General features: G+C 62.0%; 1 protein-coding gene across 9 annotated transcripts; it reads right to left on the reverse strand.

Annotated features, from left to right (window-relative positions):
• Positions 1–278: 278 nt before the first annotated feature.
• UBTF (upstream binding transcription factor) lies at positions 279–18,466 on the reverse strand. Of its 9 annotated transcripts, none has more exons than XM_033078969.2 (22): positions 18,400–18,466; positions 13,935–14,068; positions 10,007–10,182; positions 9,707–9,790; positions 9,000–9,155; positions 8,286–8,350; positions 7,587–7,707; positions 7,055–7,165; positions 6,652–6,785; positions 6,004–6,145; positions 5,684–5,725; positions 4,950–5,063; positions 4,687–4,842; positions 4,222–4,377; positions 3,920–4,030; positions 3,741–3,829; positions 3,400–3,589; positions 3,143–3,190; positions 2,050–2,118; positions 1,525–1,671; positions 1,130–1,249; positions 279–775 (listed from the first exon to the last, which is right to left on the reverse strand). In XM_033078969.2, the coding sequence occupies exons 2-22, from the start codon at positions 13,990–13,992 to the stop codon at positions 662–664; spliced, it is 2,403 nt and encodes an 800-aa protein (XP_032934860.1). In that variant the 5' UTR covers positions 13,993–14,068; positions 18,400–18,466; the 3' UTR covers positions 279–661. The 9 variants fall into 9 exon arrangements, with proteins under 9 accessions (XP_032934860.1, XP_032934863.1, XP_032934859.1 ...); XM_033078972.1 differs by lacking the exon at positions 18,400–18,466 and adding an exon at positions 17,814–17,900; XM_033078968.2 differs by lacking the exon at positions 18,400–18,466 and adding an exon at positions 17,380–17,485.
• Positions 18,467–20,174: the final 1,708 nt, after the last annotated feature.

Here is a 20,174-nt window from a genome sequence, read left to right on the forward strand (position 1 = left end):
ACATCCCCGGGTCCCGCCGGGCACCGCCCGCTCCCGTCCGTGCCGTGGATGCGCAGCTCCCGGGGCAGCTTCCAGACTGTACAAGGGGTTTTTTGGGGGGTGGGCAGGACCCCCAGGAGGGCGGGGGGGGGTCGCAAAGGAGGCATCGTCCCATCGGCTGAGTCCTGAGCCCCTCGGCTCGTGCTCCGCGCCCGCTGCCGGAGGGGCGAGGGGATTTTCTCCCCATTTCTGGGGTTTTTTTTTAATTAAAAAAAAGGTTGTGGGGGGTGTTGTTGGGTTTGTTTGTTTCTTTTTTTTTTCCTGTGTGTTTTTCTTCTCTTTCTAGAAAGTCCAGAGCTGGTAGCGAGGGGGTTGTGGGGGTAGGGATGGAGAGACACCCCCCTGGGAAGAATGAAATTCCGAAAAAAAAAATCGCTTCCCCTCAGGAGTAAAGCGGGGGGCAGGGGTGGGGGGCTCTCTCCTCGCCCCCCAGCCTGGGGGAAGCAGCCCCTGATCCCCCTCCGTAGTGTGAGCTCGGCGGAGGGGTCCCCCCGGCCCCCGCTGCCCACGCCGGGGTCCCACGGGGGGGCAGGAGGAAGAGGAGGAAGGATCCGGAGGGGCCGCAGGGGGGGTTTGGGACCGAAACCGAGACACCAAACGACTTTACGAAGAGCTTGGCCGATCAGTTGGAGTCGGAGTCGGAGGAGTCCCCCGAGGAGGAGGAGGAACTGCTGCTGCCCTCCGAGTCGTTGTCATCCTCATCCTCATCGTCCTCATCCTCATCATCCTCGTCGTTCTGGCACAGAGGAGGGGGAGGTCAGGGCGGGGTTAGTGCATTGTCACCTCCTTGTCCCCTGCTCACCCTCCCCGGGGGTGTGACCCCCACCCTCCCACCGCTGCCCCCGGGGATCCGGGGCTGGAGGAGGAGGAGGAGGAGGAGGAAGGACGCGGGGCAGGAGCCAGGAGTGAGTTTGCAAGGGCTCAGCTCGGGGGGGAGCAGCGCTCGGGGTCCTGCCCTCACCTCTGCCACTGCCTCGCTAACGATCCGAGGGAGGCTGCCCGAGCCGCCTCGTGCCTCAGTTTCCCCCCTCTAAAGCCAGGGAAGGAAGAGGCGTGAGCTGAGACCAGCGAGGGGGTGCAAACACCTCACCTGTCCGGTGGCGAGCACAAGGCACGGACACGGTTTCTGGCCCCAGCGCCATCCAGCAAAGTCTGATTTCAGTTGCACCGGTGTAAAGCTTTGACTCTGGTGACTTACTCGGCATTCACACTGGCGCAAACGGAGCCGAGACCAGACTCAGTATCTCCACCAGGAAAGAGACAGGAGATTTTTCTCTGCTCACTGGGGGCTCTGCACACCCCCCCTCAGTCCCGAGGCTGCTCCTGACTGCACCCCGCGGCTGCTCCTCGCGCCCTCCCCGGCAGCACCGGGGGGATCCTGCTGCCCTCGTCCTCCCCGTGTCCCCCTGCTCCCCGGGGGCTCCTCACCACGGATCTATCTGAGGGTGAGGGGGGCCCCGTGCCCTCCCCGTGCCACGGCCTCACCTCGTCCCCGTCCTCGCTCTCCTCCTCGCTGCTGGACTCCGAGGAGTCGCCGCCTTCCTCTGACGAGTCGCCGTTGTCGTCATCGTCGTCCTCATCTTCATCGTCGTCTTCCTCCTCCTCTTCCTCCTCGTCATCGTCCTCTGACTCCTGCAGGACAGGACAGGAGGGGCTGGGTGAGTGCCTGGGTCTCCACACCCATGGGTGCAGCTCCCACCCCATCCCTGGTGTTATAGATGAATTATAACATATATCACACTGGCAATCCCCCTTTGGGTTCTTGCCCACACTGGGCAGATCAGGGATTCCCAACCCCACACCTTTCCTTGTTCATGCTGAGAACTGCACCAAAAGGGTCCCTGAGGGGGTACCAGGGGTCCAAACCCCAAACCTGGATGGGTTCTGGACAAGGATTTGGGGAAGGGTTATGGTCTCGAGGACAGGGTAGGCAGCTGGCAGCACAAGGGATGCTCAAAGGAGGGGTGTGGGTTCCCTCTGATGGGCCCTGCTCCCCTGGGAGAGACTCACCGACTTGGACTGCATCGTGGGTTTCATCTTGGGGTTGGGCCCCCGGATCTTCCCTATGCTCTTGCGTTTCTGTGGGAACACAACCAAACCCTTCAGGGATCGAGTTCAGCTCTGCCCAAGCCCCCAGCCCAGAGAAAATCCCAAAGCTGAGCTGCCATGGGGACACATCCCCACTGGAGGGGCTCATCCAAACCTCACCCAGCACTGATCCTGCCCCACAAGCCCCCAGCCCAGAGAAAATCCCACTGCTGAGCTGCCATGGGGACAATTCCTCACCAGAGGGGCTCATCCAAACCTCACCCAGCACTGATCCTGCCCCCCAAACTCCCAGCCCAGAGAAAATCCCACTGCTGAGCTGCCATGGGGACACATCCCCGCTGGAGGGGTTCATCCAAACCTCACCCAGCACTGATCCTGCCCCCCAAAGCCCCCAGCCCAGAGAAAATCCCACTGCTGAGCTGCCATGGGGACACATCCCCACAGGAGGGGCTCATCCACCCAGCACTGATCCTGTCCCCCAAGCCCCCAGCCCAGAGAAAATCCCACTGCTGAGTGCCATGGGGACACATCCCTGCTGGAGGGGCTCATCCAAACCTCACCCAGCACTGATCCTGCCCCCCAAGGCCCCAGCCCAGAGAAAATCCCAAAGCTGAGCTGCCATGGGGACAATTCCCCACAGGAGGGGCTCATCCAAACCTCACCCAGGACTGATCCTGTCCCCCAAGACCCCAGCCCAGAGAAAATCCCACTGCTGAGTGCCATGGGGACAAATCCTCACCAGAGGGGCTCATCCAAACCTCACCCAGCACTGATCCTGCCCCCCAAGCCCCCAGCCCAGAGAAAATCCCACTGCTGAGTGCCATGGGGACAAATCCCCGCTGGAGGGGCTCATCCAAACCTCACCCAGCACTGATCCTGCCCCCCAAACTCCCAGCCCAGAGAAAATCCCACTGCTGAGCTGTCATGGGGACACATCCCCACTGGAGGGGTTCATCCAAACCTCACCCAGCACTGATCCTGCCCCCCAAGCCCCCAGTTCTGGCAGCCCCATCCCACTCCAGCCCCCTGGGATCCCAGCACGTTGGATACTCACGTTGGAAATGTGCTCCTTGTAGGCAGCACGCTCCTGGGGCGAGAGGCTCTGTGGGGACAGGGACACAGTCAGGGAACAGAACGGGGATGGAGCAGGGAAGGGCTCCACACAGGGCACAACCTCCTCACGTATGTAACTTTTATCCTTTTCAGTTACAAAATGTCACAAAATGGTTTCCGGAGGAGGGGTGGGAACAGAGACCACGCCAAGCATCAGCCCCCAAATCAAGGGATGTCCCACCAGGGTCCAGCACCCACCTTGAGCCAGATGTCGAGGTGCACCTTGTACTGTTTCTGCTGCTCCTCTGCCAGCTTTTTGTAGTGGTCCTTCTGGCCCTGGGAGATGCGCTGCCAGCGGCTGCCGATCTCCACCATGCGCTCCTTCAGGGGGAGGTGGTTCAGCTCCCCGTTGGACAGGAGCTCCTGGGAGAACTTCTGGTAACCGTTCCTGCACAGGGAGAGAGCAGGGGCTAGGCTGGGACAGCGGGTACAGACATCCCAAGTGTCCACAACCCCTGTCCAGCCACAGCAGGGTCCAGCCCACCCTCCCTCCTGTGGCTCTTCCCAGCAGCACAGCCAGAACCAGCCCAGGTACTCACATGGGGGGTTTCTTCGGCTCTCCCTGGAATTTCATTTTCTTGGTGGAGTTGGTGGAGCACGGAGGGGCCCGCATCTCGCTCAGCTCCCTCTGAGCCACAGCAGAGAGAGAGAAAGGGTCAGGGAGAGGGGCAGAGCTGGCTCAGGGACACAGCGAGGACAGGGCAGGGCAGGGACCCACCTCGTATCGCTTCTGATCCTCCGCCGCCTTCTTGATCCACATCAGCTTCTCCTTCTTCTCCATGTTGTTCCAGGTGGCCTCCATGGCCTTCAGCGCTTTGCCCCGGTCGTTCTGTGGGACAGAGCCACCACCCTGCCTCAGGTGCACCCCAAAAACCCGGGGACATCGGGGTGCTGCTGCTGGGGCACCGCTCCCCCTGTGCCCCCCATCCTCCCAGCCCAACCCAGGGGTGAGAGCCACACAGAAATACACAGGAATTCTGCTGGTCCCACCTCCAGCCCCTTTCCCAGCCTGTTCCTCACCTTGAAACGAGCCAGGTAGTCCCCGATGACGCTCTGCTGCCAGATCTCCTCGGCGGTTTTGGGAGACTCGGGCAGCTTCCCGCGCTCCTCTTTATCCGAGCCGTGCTTCTTCTCCGACTGCGCCTTCATCGCTGCCTCCCGAGCCTTGTACTTGGCCTGGGCAGGGGGCACGGGGGGCACGGGGTGAGGGGGGTACAGCCCCCAAACAGCTCCCCCAGCAGCACTGACAGCCCCAACCCCATCTCAGCAAAACCACCAAAGCCTTGGAACTGAGGCTCAAGGGCCCTCTGAGGTTTTTTTGGTGGGTTTTGACCCCCCAAAATGAGAAGGGGAGGCACGGCCAGCGGTGTCCCCTCAGTGCCAGCACTGTGACAGGGCACTGTGATGCTCCAGGGGCAGGACAAGGACAGGACAATCCCCCAGCCTGCCCCAGATGCCCGCAGGAGCAGCGGGGATGGAACCAACCTTTTTCTTCTCGGAGAGGTCGTTCCACATGCGGGCCAGCAGCCGGGTGAGCTCGCTCTCCGACAGCTCCGGCCGCTCCTCCTGCAGCTGCTTCCGCTTCTCCTCCGAGAAGATGAACATGGCTGAGATGGGCCTCTTGGGCTTCTCTGAGCTGGCCTGGGGGCACACGGGGCTGTCAGGGGGTGTCAAAGCCCCTTGGGATGTACAACCCCTTCCCAAGCCTGTGGCAGGTGCTGCCCCACCCCTCCCGGGGCTGCTCCCACCTTGCCGGTCTCTGGGGAGGATTTTTTGGACGCAGGACTCGTCGCCCCTTTCCGGTTGCTGCCCAGCATCTTCTCCTCGCCCAGCACCCGCTGCTGCTCCTCCTCGGGCAGGCTCTGGGTGGCACAGGAGGGGACATGGTTAGACAGCCCGGTGCTAATGAGGTTTTGAGGAATAGGGACGCTGGGGAAGGGGAATTAATGCACTCGGGTGTCCTGATCCAAACCCTGTCCCAGTCAGAACTGCCCATGCACAGCCTGGGGGTGCCCACGCTGTCACCCCCATCTGGGCAGTGTCCCTGTCCCCTAGCTCAGTAAAAGCAGGTGGGCAGGTGTCTGGATGGGGCACAGCCCTGGGATTTCCCGCCCGTGGCCCTGCAGCCGCAGCCGGGGCCGCGTCACATCCGTCACATCCGCAGGGGATGGGGCCGGGGTGGCCTCGGTGCAGCTCCCCCGCCCACGCCCCAGGGAAGGAAGTGAGAGGCTGCACAGCCACAGCTTCTGAACACCCTGCCCTCCCCTCCAGCCCTCTGCTCACCCCAGCTCTGCTGGCAGACACTGGGACAGGCATGAGCACAGCTGGAAGGTCAAAGCTGTGTGCACCCATCTGCACAGGGCCCAGACATAATTTGGGGGAGCAGAGAGGGCAGCTCCCCATTTGAGCCATCTGGGATGTTCCCCATCCCCAGATCTGGGATCTGCAGCACCTGATGGCTGAGCACCCCCTCCTCACTCACCTCCAGGAAGCGCAGCAGCTCGATCTCGTAATCTTTCTTTTTCTGGAGGGGGATGGAGACGTGTGGTTACACAGAGAGCCCTCACTCCAACCCTGCCCCAGCCCCAACCCCTTGGCACCCCCCAGCTGCACCATCTGTTTGTCCCACACAGGAGACAGGACCGAGGGAGGTGACCAAGGACCTCAGGGACAATCAGTGATGCAGACTAGCACAGGAATTGAGGCATTTCCAGGGATATCTGCAGCCCAGACTCTCCCATCCCACTGTTCCTTCCCCACAGCACTGCCTCTCCCCCCACCTGCCCATCCTCAGCCACTCACCTGGTCACACTTTTTGTGGTAGGCATCCTTTTCCTTCTGGGAGAGCAGTTTCCACTGCTGGCTGCACAGCACCATCCGCTCCGTGCTGGGCACGTCTTTCATGTTTGCCATCAGCTCTGCGCAGTACAGGGAGTAGCTGTTCCTGAAAAACCCACAGGGGGACCCAGTGTTAGGGAAAATCTGCCCCTGTGGAGCTGGCTTGGTGCTAAAAGCCTCCCCAAAACCCCCTAGCTGGGTTGTTCCAGGCAAGGAAGTGAAGTGCCTGTGCTGGATCACCCCCCAAAAACCAGAGTATCACTGTAAACCTTGCTCAGATTCTCCCTAAAATGTGTATTTGATTTAAGGTCTGGCTTAAAGGCATCATCACTGAGTCATGCAATCATTAAGGCTGGAAAAGCCCTCTAAGATCATTAGTCCAGCCATTAACTAACACTGCCAAGCCCAGCACTAAACCATGTCCTCGAGTGCCACATCCACACTTTTTGAACTCTTCCAAGGGGTGGTGACTCCACCTGCACAGGCGTGAAAAAATTCATCCTATAAACACCCAGTGTGTCTGTGCTCCCTGAAGTTATCTGGGCTGCCCAAGCCCAGCAGAGCCCAGGTTGTGCTGGCAGGAACCAGCCCCCAGCCCGGCCGTGGACTCACGGGGGTGGCTTCGTGGGTCGTCCGTCGAACTTGTCCTTGAGCTGCCGCTCGGCCTTGGTGAGGGTGGAGCGGGTGATCCCCTCCTCGCTGATGTTCAGCTCCGGGTGCTTCTGGATGTAATCCCTCATGATCTCCTGTGGGGTACAGAGCGGTCAGAGGGGCTGCCACCCCCGCCTGGGGGCCGGAGGAGGAGGAGAGAGAAGCCAACCATCGCCCTAATCCTGCGCCTGGGGACGCTCTGCCTGCCCCTAACGCTGCTGCCTGCCTGCAGAGGCAGGGCTCAGACTCACTAGGGACCTGCCAGGACCTGCCTGAACCCCAGCTGGCTATTGGGACAGGCCCTGCGGGGCTGGGATGCTCGCTGGGACCAGTGTGGAGGGGACCGGGCGGGGCTGCTCCCTACCTCGTACTCCTTCCGCTGTTCCAGGGCCTTATGAATCCATTTCAGCCTCTTTTTATCCGAGAGTTGAGACCACTGCTTGCCCAGCGACTCTTTCACCTCCTTCGTGGTGGCCTGAAAACCCAAAGCCAGAGGTGAGGGCAGAGGGGAAAAATCCAAAAAAAAAAAAAAAAATAGGAATGAAAAAATATGGAAAAAATGGCAAAAAAAATGGCGTGGCCTGGTGGGGCCTGACGGCACCCACGGCGTGTGTGGGCATGGGGGGCATGGCCAGAGGTGAATGTCTGTGCTGGAATCCTTTCCTGCCCTGACTCAAGCTGTGGTCACCCCTTCCTGCCAAAAAAGTGGGGGCTGGATCCTGAGCCTCTTCCAGGTGTGCAGAGCCCCTCCTTACCTGGGTCCAGGAGCTCCTGGTGGTGTCCTCCATCCCGACCCCCTAAAATGCTTCTCTCCCTTCCCCCTCCTGCCCCCCAGCAGCGGGGTCCAGGACCCCCCAGCACTCACACTCGCACTCACTCCCACCCACCGTACTCACATCTGGACGCACTTTCAGGTAGATCTTCTTCTCGTGGTTGTACCACAGCTGCTGGGGGGTCTTGGGCTTCTCAGGGACGTCGGATTTCTTGGCGTTCTGGATGAGATCTGGGTGGTCTTCCCTTCAGCAGGCAGGGAGGTGGGGAAGGGACAGCGTCAGGGAGGTGGCAGAGGCAAGGAGGGCACCCCTAAACCTGCCTGCTAAGGGGTGGTTGTCACTGCAGGGCTGAGCCTGGGGGGTCCCCAACGAGAGCAGGAGGGTTTTAGGAGAGATTTAAGTTTGTCCCTCCTTGGGGAGCATTGGCTACAGGGATCTCTGAGCTCAGCTGCACCCCTGGAGCAGCAGCAGGGCATTGGGAATGCCAGGATCTGCCTGGAAACAGCAATGACATCCAAGGGGAAGGTCTGGAGTGACTGGGGGACACTTCAGCTTTTATCAGTGCTGGTGGCAGGGCTCCTGTCCCCACCCCACAGACCCCAGAGCACGGGTGGCCCTCCACTCTCCCCCTCATCCAGCCTCTCAGCTGGAGGGATGCTCTCAGACACCTTTTCCTCGCTCTCTTTTTGTTGAATTCCCTCTTCTCCTCAAGACAAAAGCCCATCAGGGCTTCCTCTGCGAGCTACACACAGCAGGGGAGTCTGGATCTGCCTGGAGGGGCCTGGGGAAATACAGGAGGGAGGGGAGGGGCTGCCTGCTCACCTGAACCTCGCCAAGTTCCTCTCAAACTCCTGCTTCTCTCGCTGGAAGTCCTGGATGTATTTCATCTGGGGACACAAAGCCACCACAGAGGTGGAGAGGGATGTCAGCACCAGGAAGGGGCAGGGAGATCCATCCCCACCGACCTGGCTGGGGCATCCCACTGCCCACAGGGACTCAGGGGCTGCCCAGCCCATGGAATGTCCTGCAGGGGGTTTCCAGCAGCTGGACACCTCCCCTCTCTGGGTAAGCAGGATTTTGTATCCTGGATTTCTCCTGGGAAAGCTGGGCCCCCCCACAGCCCTGCCAGGCTCTGGCATCCCCCAGGGTGGGCAGATCTCTGCTGCCAGCATCTCCCAGAGCCTGTCCCTGCGTCCCTCAGCAGGTCAGGGTGGCACAGAGGGGCGTGTGCCTTAAGCCTGGCATTAAACACAGATCCACCCAAGGGCAAAGTCACCACCCAGGTCCGTCAGGAAGAGTCGGACACACGGACAGACCCAACCAGCCTCCACCCCACAGATCCTGGGAACCAGGACAGGGAGAGCCAAGGAAGTCTTACAGGTCTGACAGGACTAAAGGAACACCTGGCTTGTCCCATCCAGAGCTGGGCTAAACCCTCACCAGGCAGAGCTTGAGTTCTGGTTTTACTGAGGAGCTGAGCAGAGCCCAGCACACACACACACACGGTGGGAAGGGGATTGCTGACCCCCTCCATACCTTTTTCTTCTCGGGAAGCTCCTTGTATTTCTTGGACAGGATCTTGGTGAGATCCAGGTTGCTCATTTCGGGGTGAAGCTTGGCGTATTTGGCTCGCTTCTCCATGAAGAAGCGGAAATAGGGAGTCAGGGGCTTCTTGGGGAAGTCGGGGTGTTTCTGGGGAGACAGCAGAGGGGAGGACACTGAGCTTGGAGCTGACAGCACCACTGGGGCACAGCCAAACCCAAGGCTGCCCAGTCCTGGGGGGACCTGCCTCCATCCAGCCCTGCTGGTGATCCAGGCAGGGCAGGCAAGGAGGGGGGAACTGCTGTGGGAGCCTTGGGAGCGGCCTCCAGCCACCCAGAGCTGTCACAGAGCAAGAGGGGACACTGGGGCAGGACAGGGGATGGGACTCAGCTCCCAGGGATGGACCATCAGCTTCCTCAGGGCCACCCAGCTGAAAGCCAGGAATAGGACAGCAGCTCCCGGCCCCTCTGGAGCTAAACTTGGCTGCAGGCTGCCAGCAGCACAGCCAGCCATATTAAATGTACCCAGGAGTTGGCCCAGGCCCAGCACCACGGCCTCCAGAGCCTGGGGGCAGCTGGGCACCGGGACCACGGGCAGGGAGGGGCTGGCAGGGGCTCTGAGGTGCCACAGGGGTGACAGGCCCCCATCCTGGGCAGTGTGGGGTCACCCTTTAGGGACTGAGCCTAATTCCTGCCCAGTACCTTGAGCTTTTTGCCTTTGTAAGGGTTCTTCACGTGTTCTTCAGCGTCCATAATGAGCTCTGTGAGGGTCCGGAATTTCCTCACCTGTGCAGGAAATGAAGAGACAAAGACTTGAGCAGTGAACAGAGCAGAAACCCAGTGGGTTTTGTAATGCCACCCCAAAAATGAGAATCCCAGCCCCTCTCAGGGTGTCACAGCAGCAGGATGGTGCTGGCACCAATGGCCAAGGGATCTGGGCACCCAGAGACAATTCCAACAGCCCCAGGAATGGCAGGAGGACACTGGCACCCTGTCAGTTACCTCATTAGAGATCTCCATCCACTTCATCTTGCACATCTCCCCTGAGAAGTCCTTGAAAGCCACTTTCTCCCAGTCCAGGTGGGACTCGGTGGTTTTGAACTTGCTCCCGTCGTTGGAGGGCAGGTTATTCTTCATGCACTCCAGGAGGGTCAGCATGTCCTCCTGCGACCAGCGGTCTGAGCAGCGAGAAACGGCGTCAGCCAGGGCCAGGGAGCCTTCTCCTTCCCTTCCCTTCCCTTCCCTTCCCGGCAGGATCCCGGGACTGCAGCTCCCAGCGTGCCGCACGCCAGGACACGTAATCTCCCCACGCTGCCTCTCGAGATTAAAGATCAAAGGGACGTGGCTGTTTCCACCACCCTCGAGCAACTTTCTGTGGGCCAAGACAATCTGGGCAAAGCTAGAAATTCCACTCGGTGCAAACCAGAGCGACTCGCTCATCCCAGAAATCCATCAGATAAGGGCTGGCTGTGCTGCACGGGAGCACGGGGTATTTCCTACCCCGCAGTGACATGGGAGCAGTGAGCTCTCCAGTCGAGCAGGAAGCAGAGAAACCACTTTCTAAAGTGGAAAAGATGTGTCCAGAGCAAGTGGGAAACTCAGCGTTGCTTTTCCTGCGCCTCAGAGAGGTTTGTGATCACCTGGGCCCAGCTCCACGGTGACCTCTGCCAAGGTCAAAGCTCCCAGAGCACAAAGTGAGGAGGGGCAGAGCCTGGTACAGCTTCCCCCATCCCACAGAGGAGTCCCTGACAGTGCAGGGATGATGTTCATGTCACCCCAACACCCCCAGCTCCCACAGGAACGTGCTGCTGGAACGGTGGGATGGGCACGTGGCAAATCCCTGGAGCGCCCGTGAGGCCGGGCCGGGCAGCAGCACCGTGCTGGGGCAGGCAGCAGGCAGGATATCCCAGCCCTGGACCTGCCAGGGGAATTCCTGCCTGCTCCGAGCTTCCAGCTGGGGAGCACTGCCCAGGGTGCTCTGCAAACACGGGAACGCACCGGGGCCTGGGAGCGGAAGGAAAATTCCCTGGGGATGGGCTGGAGGAGGAGCAGAGCCCGAAGCCACACGCCCACACAGCCCTGGCTGCCTCATCCCGGGATGGGCACCCGGGATCCCACGGCATTCCCTGCCTCACATCTCTGCCAGGTGAAGGCTGAGGTGCTTGGAGTGCCTAAGGGACATGGAGCGCCCCAGAGATGGGGACAGGGGGACGTCCTGAAGGGATGGGGACAGAGTGGGGACATCCTGAAGGGATGGGGACACAGGGGGATATCCTGAAGGGATGGGGATACAGTGGGATATCCTGAAGGGATGGGGACACAGTGGGAAATCCTGAAGGGATGGGGACAGGGGGACATCCTGAAGGGATGGGGACACAGTGGGACATCCTGAAGGGATGGGGACAGTGGGACATCCTGAAGGGATGGGGACAGTGGGACATCCTGAAGGGATGGGGACAGTGGGACATTCTGAAGGGATGGGGACAGTGGGATATCCTGAAGGGATGGGGACACAGTGGGGACATCCTGAAGGGATGGGGACAGGGGGACATCCTGGAGGGATGGGGACACAGTGAGGACATCCTGAAGGGATGGGGACAGTGGGGACATCCTGAAGGGATGGGGACACAGTGGGACATCCTGAAGGGATGGGGACACAGTGGGACATCCTGAAGGGATGGGGACAGTGGGGACATCCTGGAGGGATGGGGACAGTGGGACATCCTGGAGGGATGGGGACAGTGGGGACATCCTGAAGGGATGGGGACACAGTGGGACATCCTGAAGGGATGGGGACAGAGGGACATCCTGAAGGGATGGGGACAGGGGGACATCCTGAAGGGATGGGGACACAGTGGGACATCCTGAAGGGATGGGGACAGGGGGACATCCTGGAGGGATGGGGACAGGGGGACATCCTGGAGGGATGAGGACAGAGGGACATCCTGAAGGGATGGGGACACAGGGACATCCTGAAGGGATGGGGACACAGTGGGACATCCTGAAGGGATGGGGACAGGGGGACATCCTGAAGGGATGGGGACAGTGGGACATCCTGGAGGGATGGGGACACAGTGGGACATCCTGAAGGGATGGGGACAGTGGGACATCCTGGAGGGATGGGGACAGTGGGACATTCTGAAGGGATGGGGACAGTGGGACATCCTGAAGGGATGGGGACAGGGGAACATCCTGGAGGGATGGGGACAGGGGGACATCCTGAAGGGATGGGGACAGGGGAACATCCTGGAGGGATGGGGACACAGTGGGACATCCTGAAGGGATGGGGACACAGTGGCTTGTCATGGATTGAGTGGAGCATCTCTCCCTCCATCTCCAGGAATGAAACATCCCAGAAACACCCAGCTGCGGCTCTCCCTCCATTCAAGACCCAACATGAGGAAAATCACCGTGCAGGAGTCCGGGCAAGGGCAGTTCCCCCAGAATCCCAAATCCAAGCAAGGGATGTTAAAGGGAGCATAGCCAGGATGGGACTGCCCATCCCATTTCCCCTCCTGGACCAGCCTGGTTGGGAATTAAGGCAGGAACAGTTTAGGATCCAGCCAGACCTCAATTGGAGGGAGAAGACAGAACGAGCCTGCCTGGAAAGTGAGGGCCTGGTGGCTTGGGGTGTGTCTCCACGCTCCTGGCCTCATCCCAAAACACCGTGAAGAGGCAGAAGAGATGGGAAACCCCCATTCCCTGCAGAGCTGGGGAAGGGAGAACACAGCCCCAAATCCTGTTTTCCCCATCCGCTTTCCAGGCCTCCCAGGCAAGGACCAATGAGGCAGAACAGCGCTGGGGAGCCGGTGCCAACTTCATTTGCAGAAATCAAGAGGAATTACCAAAAGCAGCACAGCCACAAAAATCCAGAGGGGACGAGAAGGGAATGAGACACCCCCAGACCTGCCCCCATCAAGCCCAGTGCCTCAGTTTCCCCCTGAGATGCAGAAACACCCGGAGACCACTGGCCCTGCGTGAACCCCCCACTGGCAGGCAGCCGGAACAACCACATCCCAAAGGAATACATAAAAACAGTGGAATACACAAAAAACAGTGGAAACATCCTCAAATCCTCGCTGGCAGCAGGGTGAGGACAGCAGGCACCCCCACCCTCAGCCCTCCACCCCTCTGCTCCCCCTTCCTGAACCCGGGGCACGCTGGAAAGCGCCGGAATTGCGGCGCTCGCCCACCGGGATGAATGGGGCTGTCTGTGCCCTGGGACCGATTTATCCCGGCTCTCCTGGCACCGGCCGGGCCGGGTCTATATTAGGAAAGCTGCCCCGGTGTAATTAAATCCATCTCAAGCCCCGGAGAAGGACACGTGCTCCAGCCAGGTTCGCTCGAGGCAACGACCCCGGCTGCAGCGAGGAAGGAGGAAAACGGGGGGCACCGGGCAGGTGTGAGGGGCTGGGCAGTGCTCCAGAGCTTTGGGGGACCCAGGGGGGTTTTGAGGGGTGGAACAGCAGAGCCCTGCCAGCTGCCCTAAATAAACATCTTTCTTTTTTCCCTGTGTTTTCCTGCCCCTTTTCCAATAAAGTCGAAGCTCTGATGTCATGCCGGGGTCTGGAAGCTGGAGGCCCAAGGTAAGAGCTCAGCTTTTAATGCAGCCCAGATGTGAGCAGGGAGGGCAGCACCTCTGTGCCAGCCCCCCCTTCACAATCCCCCCAAAACTCCAGTGCCCCAAGGGAGCAGGGATCCGTGTGCTCCGTGTGTGTGTTCCCCACATGGATCAGAACTCGGAGAGGCAGATCCCCCTGCCTCAATCCCAGCCAGGATCACAGATCCCCCATCCCTCCTCCTCCTCTGCCATCCCTCCGAGAAAAGGGCTGCTCTGAGGTTTATTTATTATTATTATTATTATTTTTAACCGTGGCAGCAGAGTTCCTCTGGGAGCACCGGCACGTACGGGGGGCTGCCAGGGGCTCACCTTGGTTTTTGGGAGCTGTCATTTCCAGGTCTGCAGGGCACTCAGCTTCGCCGTTCATCCTCCACCTGCCTGTGCCCAGGACGGTCCCGCCGGCTCCCTCCTCACCCTCTTCCCGAAATCACTCCCGCACGGCTCTGCAGGGAAAGGGAGAACCCTGCTAGGCATCCCCACTGCGATGGGGGGGCCCAAATCCTAACGGGGAGAACTTGATCCAGGCATCCATCCGTCCATCCTCTGCATTCCCTGGTGAACGAGGGGCTGGAGTACCCCCAGGACCCGTCCCCGTGAGGTTTGGGGAGAGCTGCAGGAATGGGGATCCCTGATGGAGATGTGAGCACCACTCTGGTCAGGGGAGAAGGGTCAGGTCTGTCCCCAAGGTGAGGGTAGGATCTGAGAGGGATCCCAGTAAATTTCCAGGTTCCCTGGGGTGGGTAGGATCCAACAACCCACAGTCAAGAGGATCTGAGTCAAGAGGGCTCCAAGGGATATTCCCTAAGAGGGTTCACTCCCCCCACTGCAAAATGGGGGTTTCAAAGGAAGGCCCACCACAGATCCAGCAAAATCCTCCCCAGAGGTGGGAACGTGCTTGGAGAAGAGAGGTGTTCCCCAGATCTAAGGGAGCTGGGGAGCATCTGGGGACCTCGGGGGAATTCAGGGGTGTCTCGAGGGAGGAGAACAACCTGAAGGAAGGTATTTCAATGGGGGGGCTCTGGGGAAGAATTCCCTCAGACAGAGGGATCTTATGGCTCCATGGGGCAGGATAACGCAGGGAGGGACACCCCAAAACTCGGTGGGAGTGTGGCAGGACGGCAGCCCGGGGGGATCCCCGCTGGGGATTCCATTGGGGGAGCCAAGGCCTCGGGGATCCCCTGAGGGACAGGCCGCGGGCCTGGTGGGGAGCAGGCCCCGGGCCTGGGGCCAGGCTGGGCCCGGGGGGAATCCAGGCTTGGGGAGCCTGGGGAAGGCTCTGTGAGAGCCAGGCCCTGTGTCCGAGGGAGGATCACCCGGCAGGGCAGGGGGACAGCCCGGGGAGCAGAGCCAGCGAGGATCCGGGCTGGCCCCGGGGAGATGAGCTGGGACAGGGAACCTGGAACGGGGAACCTGGAACCACGGCGGGGCTGCAGGGCCTGCCAGGCCCGGGGCCGGGCCAGCCCTGGGGGGACAAATCTGGGAGCAGTGGGGACAAATCCGGGCTGGCCCTGTTGGGGACAAATCCCGGCCAGCCCTGCTGGGGACACATCCGGGACTAGGGGACAAATCCGGGCTGGCCCTGTGGGGACAAAGCCGGGACCAGGGGACAAATCTGGGCTGGCCCTGTGGGGACAAATCCGGGACTAGGGGACAAATCCCAGCCAGCCCTGTGGGGACAAATCCGGGACTAGGGGACAAATCCGGGACTAGGGGACAAATCCTGGCCAGCCCTGTGGGGACAAATCCGAGACTAGGGGACAAATCCGGGCTGGCCCTGTGGGGGCAAATCCGGGACTAGGGGACAAATCCCAGGCCAGCCCTGCTGGGGACAAATACGGGACTAGGGGCCAAATCCGGGACTAGTGGGGACAAATCCTGGCCAGCCCTGTGGGGATAAATCCAGGACTACAGGGGACAAATTCCGGCCAGCCATGCTGGGGACAAATCCGGGACTAGGGGCCAAATCCGGGACTAGTGGGGACAAATCCGGGACTAGTGGGGACAAATCCGGGACCAGTGGGGACAAATGCCGGCCAGCCCTATGGGGACAAATCCGGGAGCGCCGGAGGGACAGCGGCTCTGGGGGATCACCTGGGGGTGGATTCGGGGCGAGCAGACCCCACCAGCGTGGGCCGGAGGATCGCCCGGGGCGGGAGGAACCCTGAAGGGAAGGGGGGAAGCGCTCCAGGCTCGGATCAACCCCCGAGAGGGGCGGACCCAGGCCCACCCCCGGGGCCGGCGGAGGGATCGCCCGGGGTGGGATCAAGCCCAGCCCCGGGGGCGGTGTGACAGCGGGGATCGCCCGGGGGGTGGCAGCGGTGGCGGGGGGGATCACAACCGGGGGGCAGCGTGCGGGGGAGTGCGGAGCGAGGCGGGATCGCCACAGGGGGAGGGATCGGCGGGACCATGGCGGGGCGGGGCGGTGCGCGCGCACCGGGATCCCCGGGGGCGCGGGGAGGGGGCGCGGGATCCCCCCGGGCGGAGGCGGGGGCACCGGATCCCGCGCGGGAGGGGGGAGCGGCAGCAGCAGGAGGAGGAGGAGGAGGAGGAGGAGGAGGCGGGGGAGGAAGGGGCCGGGCCGGCGGGCGGAGGCGGGGAGCCCGCACATGCCCTGCGCCGCCGGCCAGCTCCAGTCTCCTCCTCCAGCAGGCAGCAGGAACCGGGTGGGACCGAGCGCGGGCGGCCCCGGCGGCGCCTCCCCCGCCCCCGGTTCCCACCCGGGCGCCAGCGAGCTGAGCCCCCCCCCCCTATTTTTTTTTTTTTTTTTTTTTTCTTTCCCTCCAACAACACCCGGGCAGACAATGGAAGGCGAGTTCGGGGGGCGAGTTCGGCTCCGCGCTCCCCCGGCCCCTCTCCGCACCCGCGGTGCCCCGGAGCGATGCGATGCGCTGCTTCATCCCCCCCCGGACCGCATCCCCCCCGCATCCCCCCCATCGTTACCGGCCGCTCTCCGCCGCGGCACACAATGGCCGGGCTGCGCCCGCCTCCGCCCGCCGCTCCTTCCCCTCCACCCGCGGTTATAAAGCCGAGACAAACCCACCTCTCCGGGCTGCTGAGGGGGAGGAGGAGGAGGAGGAGGAGGTGGTGGTGGTGGTGGTGGAAGAAGGAGGGAGGAGGTTGGAGGGGGTGGGGGGGGTGTGGGGGGGAGCTCTAACCGAGCCGCCGCAGCCCCAACCCCGCCGCCGGAGCCGCTGGGGGAAGAAGAAGGAGAAGGAGAAGAAGGAGGAGGAGGAGGAGGAGGGGGAAGGGGGGGCGGGGATGCCCGGCTGGGGGCGGCCGGGCAGCTGCAGCGAGCCGGGCGAGGGCAGCGCGACCTCCCCGCACCGACCCCCGGGGAGCGGCTCCTACCCGATCCTCCCCCCCTTCTCTTTTTCCCCACCGCCGCCCCCTCCTCGCTTTTCCCTTCCCTCGATTTTTCCCTTCCCTTTCTTACCCCCCTCTTTTCTCTCCGCGACCCCTCCTCGAGCCCGCAAAACACCCACCCACCCAGCGGGGGGCTGGAGCCCCGCTCCCGGTCCGGAGGGAAGAAAGGAAGGGAAGGGAGGGAAAGGCGGAAAAAAAAAAAAAAAAAAAAAAAAAAGGAGGGGGGGAAGAGAAAAAAAAAAATATAGATAAGAAGAAAATAAGGAGAAAAAAGGGCTAAAGAGAGGATAAAGCGAGGTTAAGGGGAGATGGAGCGCGGGGGGGGTCGGCCGAGCCCCGGCACGCACCGGCGGAGCGCGGCGCCCAGCTCCCGCCGCGGCGCGGGACTCACCCGGGCTCGGGAAAAACAAGCGGGCAGCGCTGGAAGCCTGCCCCCGAAATCCAGCTGCGGCACCGGGGAGGAGGGAGGGAAGGCGAGCGGGAAGGAGGGAGGGAGCGAGGAGGAGGAGAGGGAAGGGAAGGGAAAAAGGAGGGAGAGAAGGGGGGGGCACACCGGGGCCGCCGAGCCGGGCGCTGCCCCCCGCCCCGAGCCCCAGCGCGGTGCCCCCCGCGGGCGGGCGAGGCGGGCGAGCCCCGGCGGTGGCGGCGGCGGCTTCCTGCCCGCGGGGCCTGCGCGAAACCAGCCTTTCTAAAAAAAAAAAATATATATATTCTCCCTTCTTTAATATCGATCAATCTACCTATCTACCTAAAAAAAAAAAAAAATCGCTCCGGTGGGCGCGACCCCCTCCCTGTTCCCGTCGGAGCGGCGGCGGAGCGCCTTACCGAGCCCGGAGCGCGGCGGCGGTGGCGGCGGCGGCAGCGGGAGCCCGGGGAGGAACAAAGCGCCTCCTCCAGCCCCGCCGGCGGAGCGGCGCGGCGGCGAATGGCGAGCCCGGGCGGCGGGCACGGCGCGGCGCGGCGGGGCACGGCGGCGGCGGCTCCCCCGGCGCGGGCACGTACCGGCGGGGCCGCCGCTTTGGGGGGCGGCGGGGGCTCGGGGCTCGCTCGGCGGGGCCGGGGCGGGGGAGCGGCGGTTGAACGGCGGCCAGCTCTGCAGCGCTGGCCCCGGGCGTGGACGCGCTCCAGTCCCCGCAGAGACGATCGCGCTTTCCCCCGCCTCCATGGCGCTGCGTTCGCTCTTCCAATCAGCCGGGCTGAGCGCGCCGGGATCCGCCGGGATCTCCCCGCCAGCCCCGCCGCCCCGCCGCCGCTTTCCGCCGGGTTTTTTATTGCTCTTTGCTTTTGCAACACTGTGGTGAGAAGAAAAAGAGGAGGAGGAGGAGGAGGAAGGAGAAGAGGAGGGAAAGGAGGGGGGGGGGTGGGGTGGGGGGGGAAGGGAGGAAGAAAAAAAAAAAAAAAATCTCCTTACATGTGCAACAATCCTCGGCCGGCGTTTGCATAAAGAAAAAAAAAAATAAAAAAAATAGGGGGGAAAAAAGAGAGATGAGGGGAAAAAAAAAATAATAAAGGGGGGGGGGAAGCTGGGGAGGGGGAGGGGGCCGAGCCAGGCCCCCACGGCACGGCGGGGCCGCGCTCCTGCCCGCCCCGCGGCCCCGGGACACGGCGGCGGGGGGGGCTCTGCCCGGCGGGGCGGGCGAGGGGCAGCTTCCTCCCCTCCTCCCTCCCTCCGCTCCCTTTCTCTCCTCTCCCTCTCTCTCTCTCTCTCTCTTAATTTTTTTTAATGGAATTTCTCCAACTCCACCTTTGTTGTGCTGGGCGTCATTCCCCGCAGCCAATCCCGGCCGGGCAGCGCCTGCACATTCCCGGCCATCCCGGCTGCCGGCACGGCACGGCACGGCTCGGCACGGGCCATCCCGGGCTGCTTCCGCGGTACCGGGCTGCTTCCGCGGCACCGGGCTGCTTCCGCGGTACCGGGCGGCCCGGCGGTACCGGCTGCTTCCGTGGTACCGGCACAGGCAGCGGCTGCTGCGGGGTTCCGGCCGCTCCTCCGGTACCGAGCGGCTCCGGTACCGGCAGCTCCGGCGGTACCGGCAGCTCCGGCGGTACCGAGCGGCTCTGGCAGTACCGAGCAGCTCCGCTCGCCGTGCTGTGGTCACGGCCTGCCCGGCTGCCAGCGCGCTCCGGCCACCTCCGGCCAGCCCCGGCCACCTCCGGCCATCTCCGGCCACCTCCGGCCATCTGTCCGCAGCCGCTCCGGCCATTCCCGGCCGCGTGCTCCGGCCAGCCCCGGCCATGGCGCTGCTCCCGGTACCGGCAGCCGGTGCTGACCCCCGGGATGCGCTCCGGGAACCGGGGGGCTCACCCAGCGCACACCGCCCAGGCGGGGAACGGCCAAAATCCGGGGCATTTTCACGGCTGTTTATATGGGAAATGAAACAATAAATAAAATAATCCTGATATCTGGGTCTTTCCCCCCCCCGCCCCGGCTGGTTTGGGGTGCGGGGGTGGTGCCTGGCTCTGCGAGTGGCTTGTTTGGGCTTTATCCCGGAGGGAAGGATCGGCACAGGGAGGGACAGGCGGCTCCTCCGCCACGTCCTGCCCGAGCCGTGCCAAGCCCGGCCGGGCGGCTCTGGCGCCGGGCGCTTAATCCCTCCTGTGAGAGCTTAAAAATAAAAATACATGTATTTATTCCGTGTGGGAAAGGGCCTGGGCTGAGCTGGATCCCTGGGTTTCAGTGATTGTCGCTGTTTTGCAAGAAGGAAAAATGACAACAAAAAAAAAAACAACATAAAATATTTAGAGCTAATCAGGCCCAACACGTGAAAATTGATATTTTTAATTTTTTTAGGTGTTTTTTTTTTTTTTAATCAATGGAGTTGCTCCAGTGCCAATTCTCCCAACGTGGTTTTTTGCCTTTTGTCACCATCAAGGCACTCTGGGGTGGGAATCAGCCCCAGGCCCTGCAGCAGCCGGGAATGGGGACCCCCAAATGCCCATCCCAACAGCCCCCCTTCCTCCTTGCCCTTCCCAGGCCTTGCTTCTGACCACGGGAATTTTTTATTTGCTGCTGCTTGTGTCAATTAATATTTTTTGTGGAATAAAACTGCAGTTTGGAGGGGTTTGTTTGCTTTTCTGTTTTTTCAGTGCACAAACAGTGACACTGCCAGCAGGTCCTGGGGTGTCCCATGTCCCCTGCCCGTGGGTGTCCCATGTCCCCTGCCCGTGGGTGGCACTGCCAGCAGA

Source organism: Catharus ustulatus, chromosome 23 (assembly GCF_009819885.2).
Source record: "Catharus ustulatus isolate bCatUst1 chromosome 23, bCatUst1.pri.v2, whole genome shotgun sequence".
In the NCBI taxonomy this organism is placed as follows: domain Eukaryota; kingdom Metazoa; phylum Chordata; class Aves; order Passeriformes; family Turdidae; genus Catharus; species Catharus ustulatus.

What these genes read in the sequence shown, in the direction of transcription:
- UBTF (XM_033078969.2), bottom strand. Translation starts at nt 13,992, where the DNA reads ATGAACGGCGAAGCTGAGTGCCCTGCAGACCTGGAAATGACAGCTCCC. An exon ending in GACAGCTCCCAAAAACCAAG is followed by an intron (nt 10,183 to 13,934) that starts GTGAGCCCCTGG and finishes CTCGCTGCTCAG; the next exon opens with ACCGCTGGTCGCAGGAGGAC. An exon ending in CGACCCACGAAGCCACCCCC is followed by an intron (nt 6,146 to 6,651) that starts GTGAGTCCACGG and finishes TGGGTTTTTCAG; the next exon opens with GAACAGCTACTCCCTGTACT.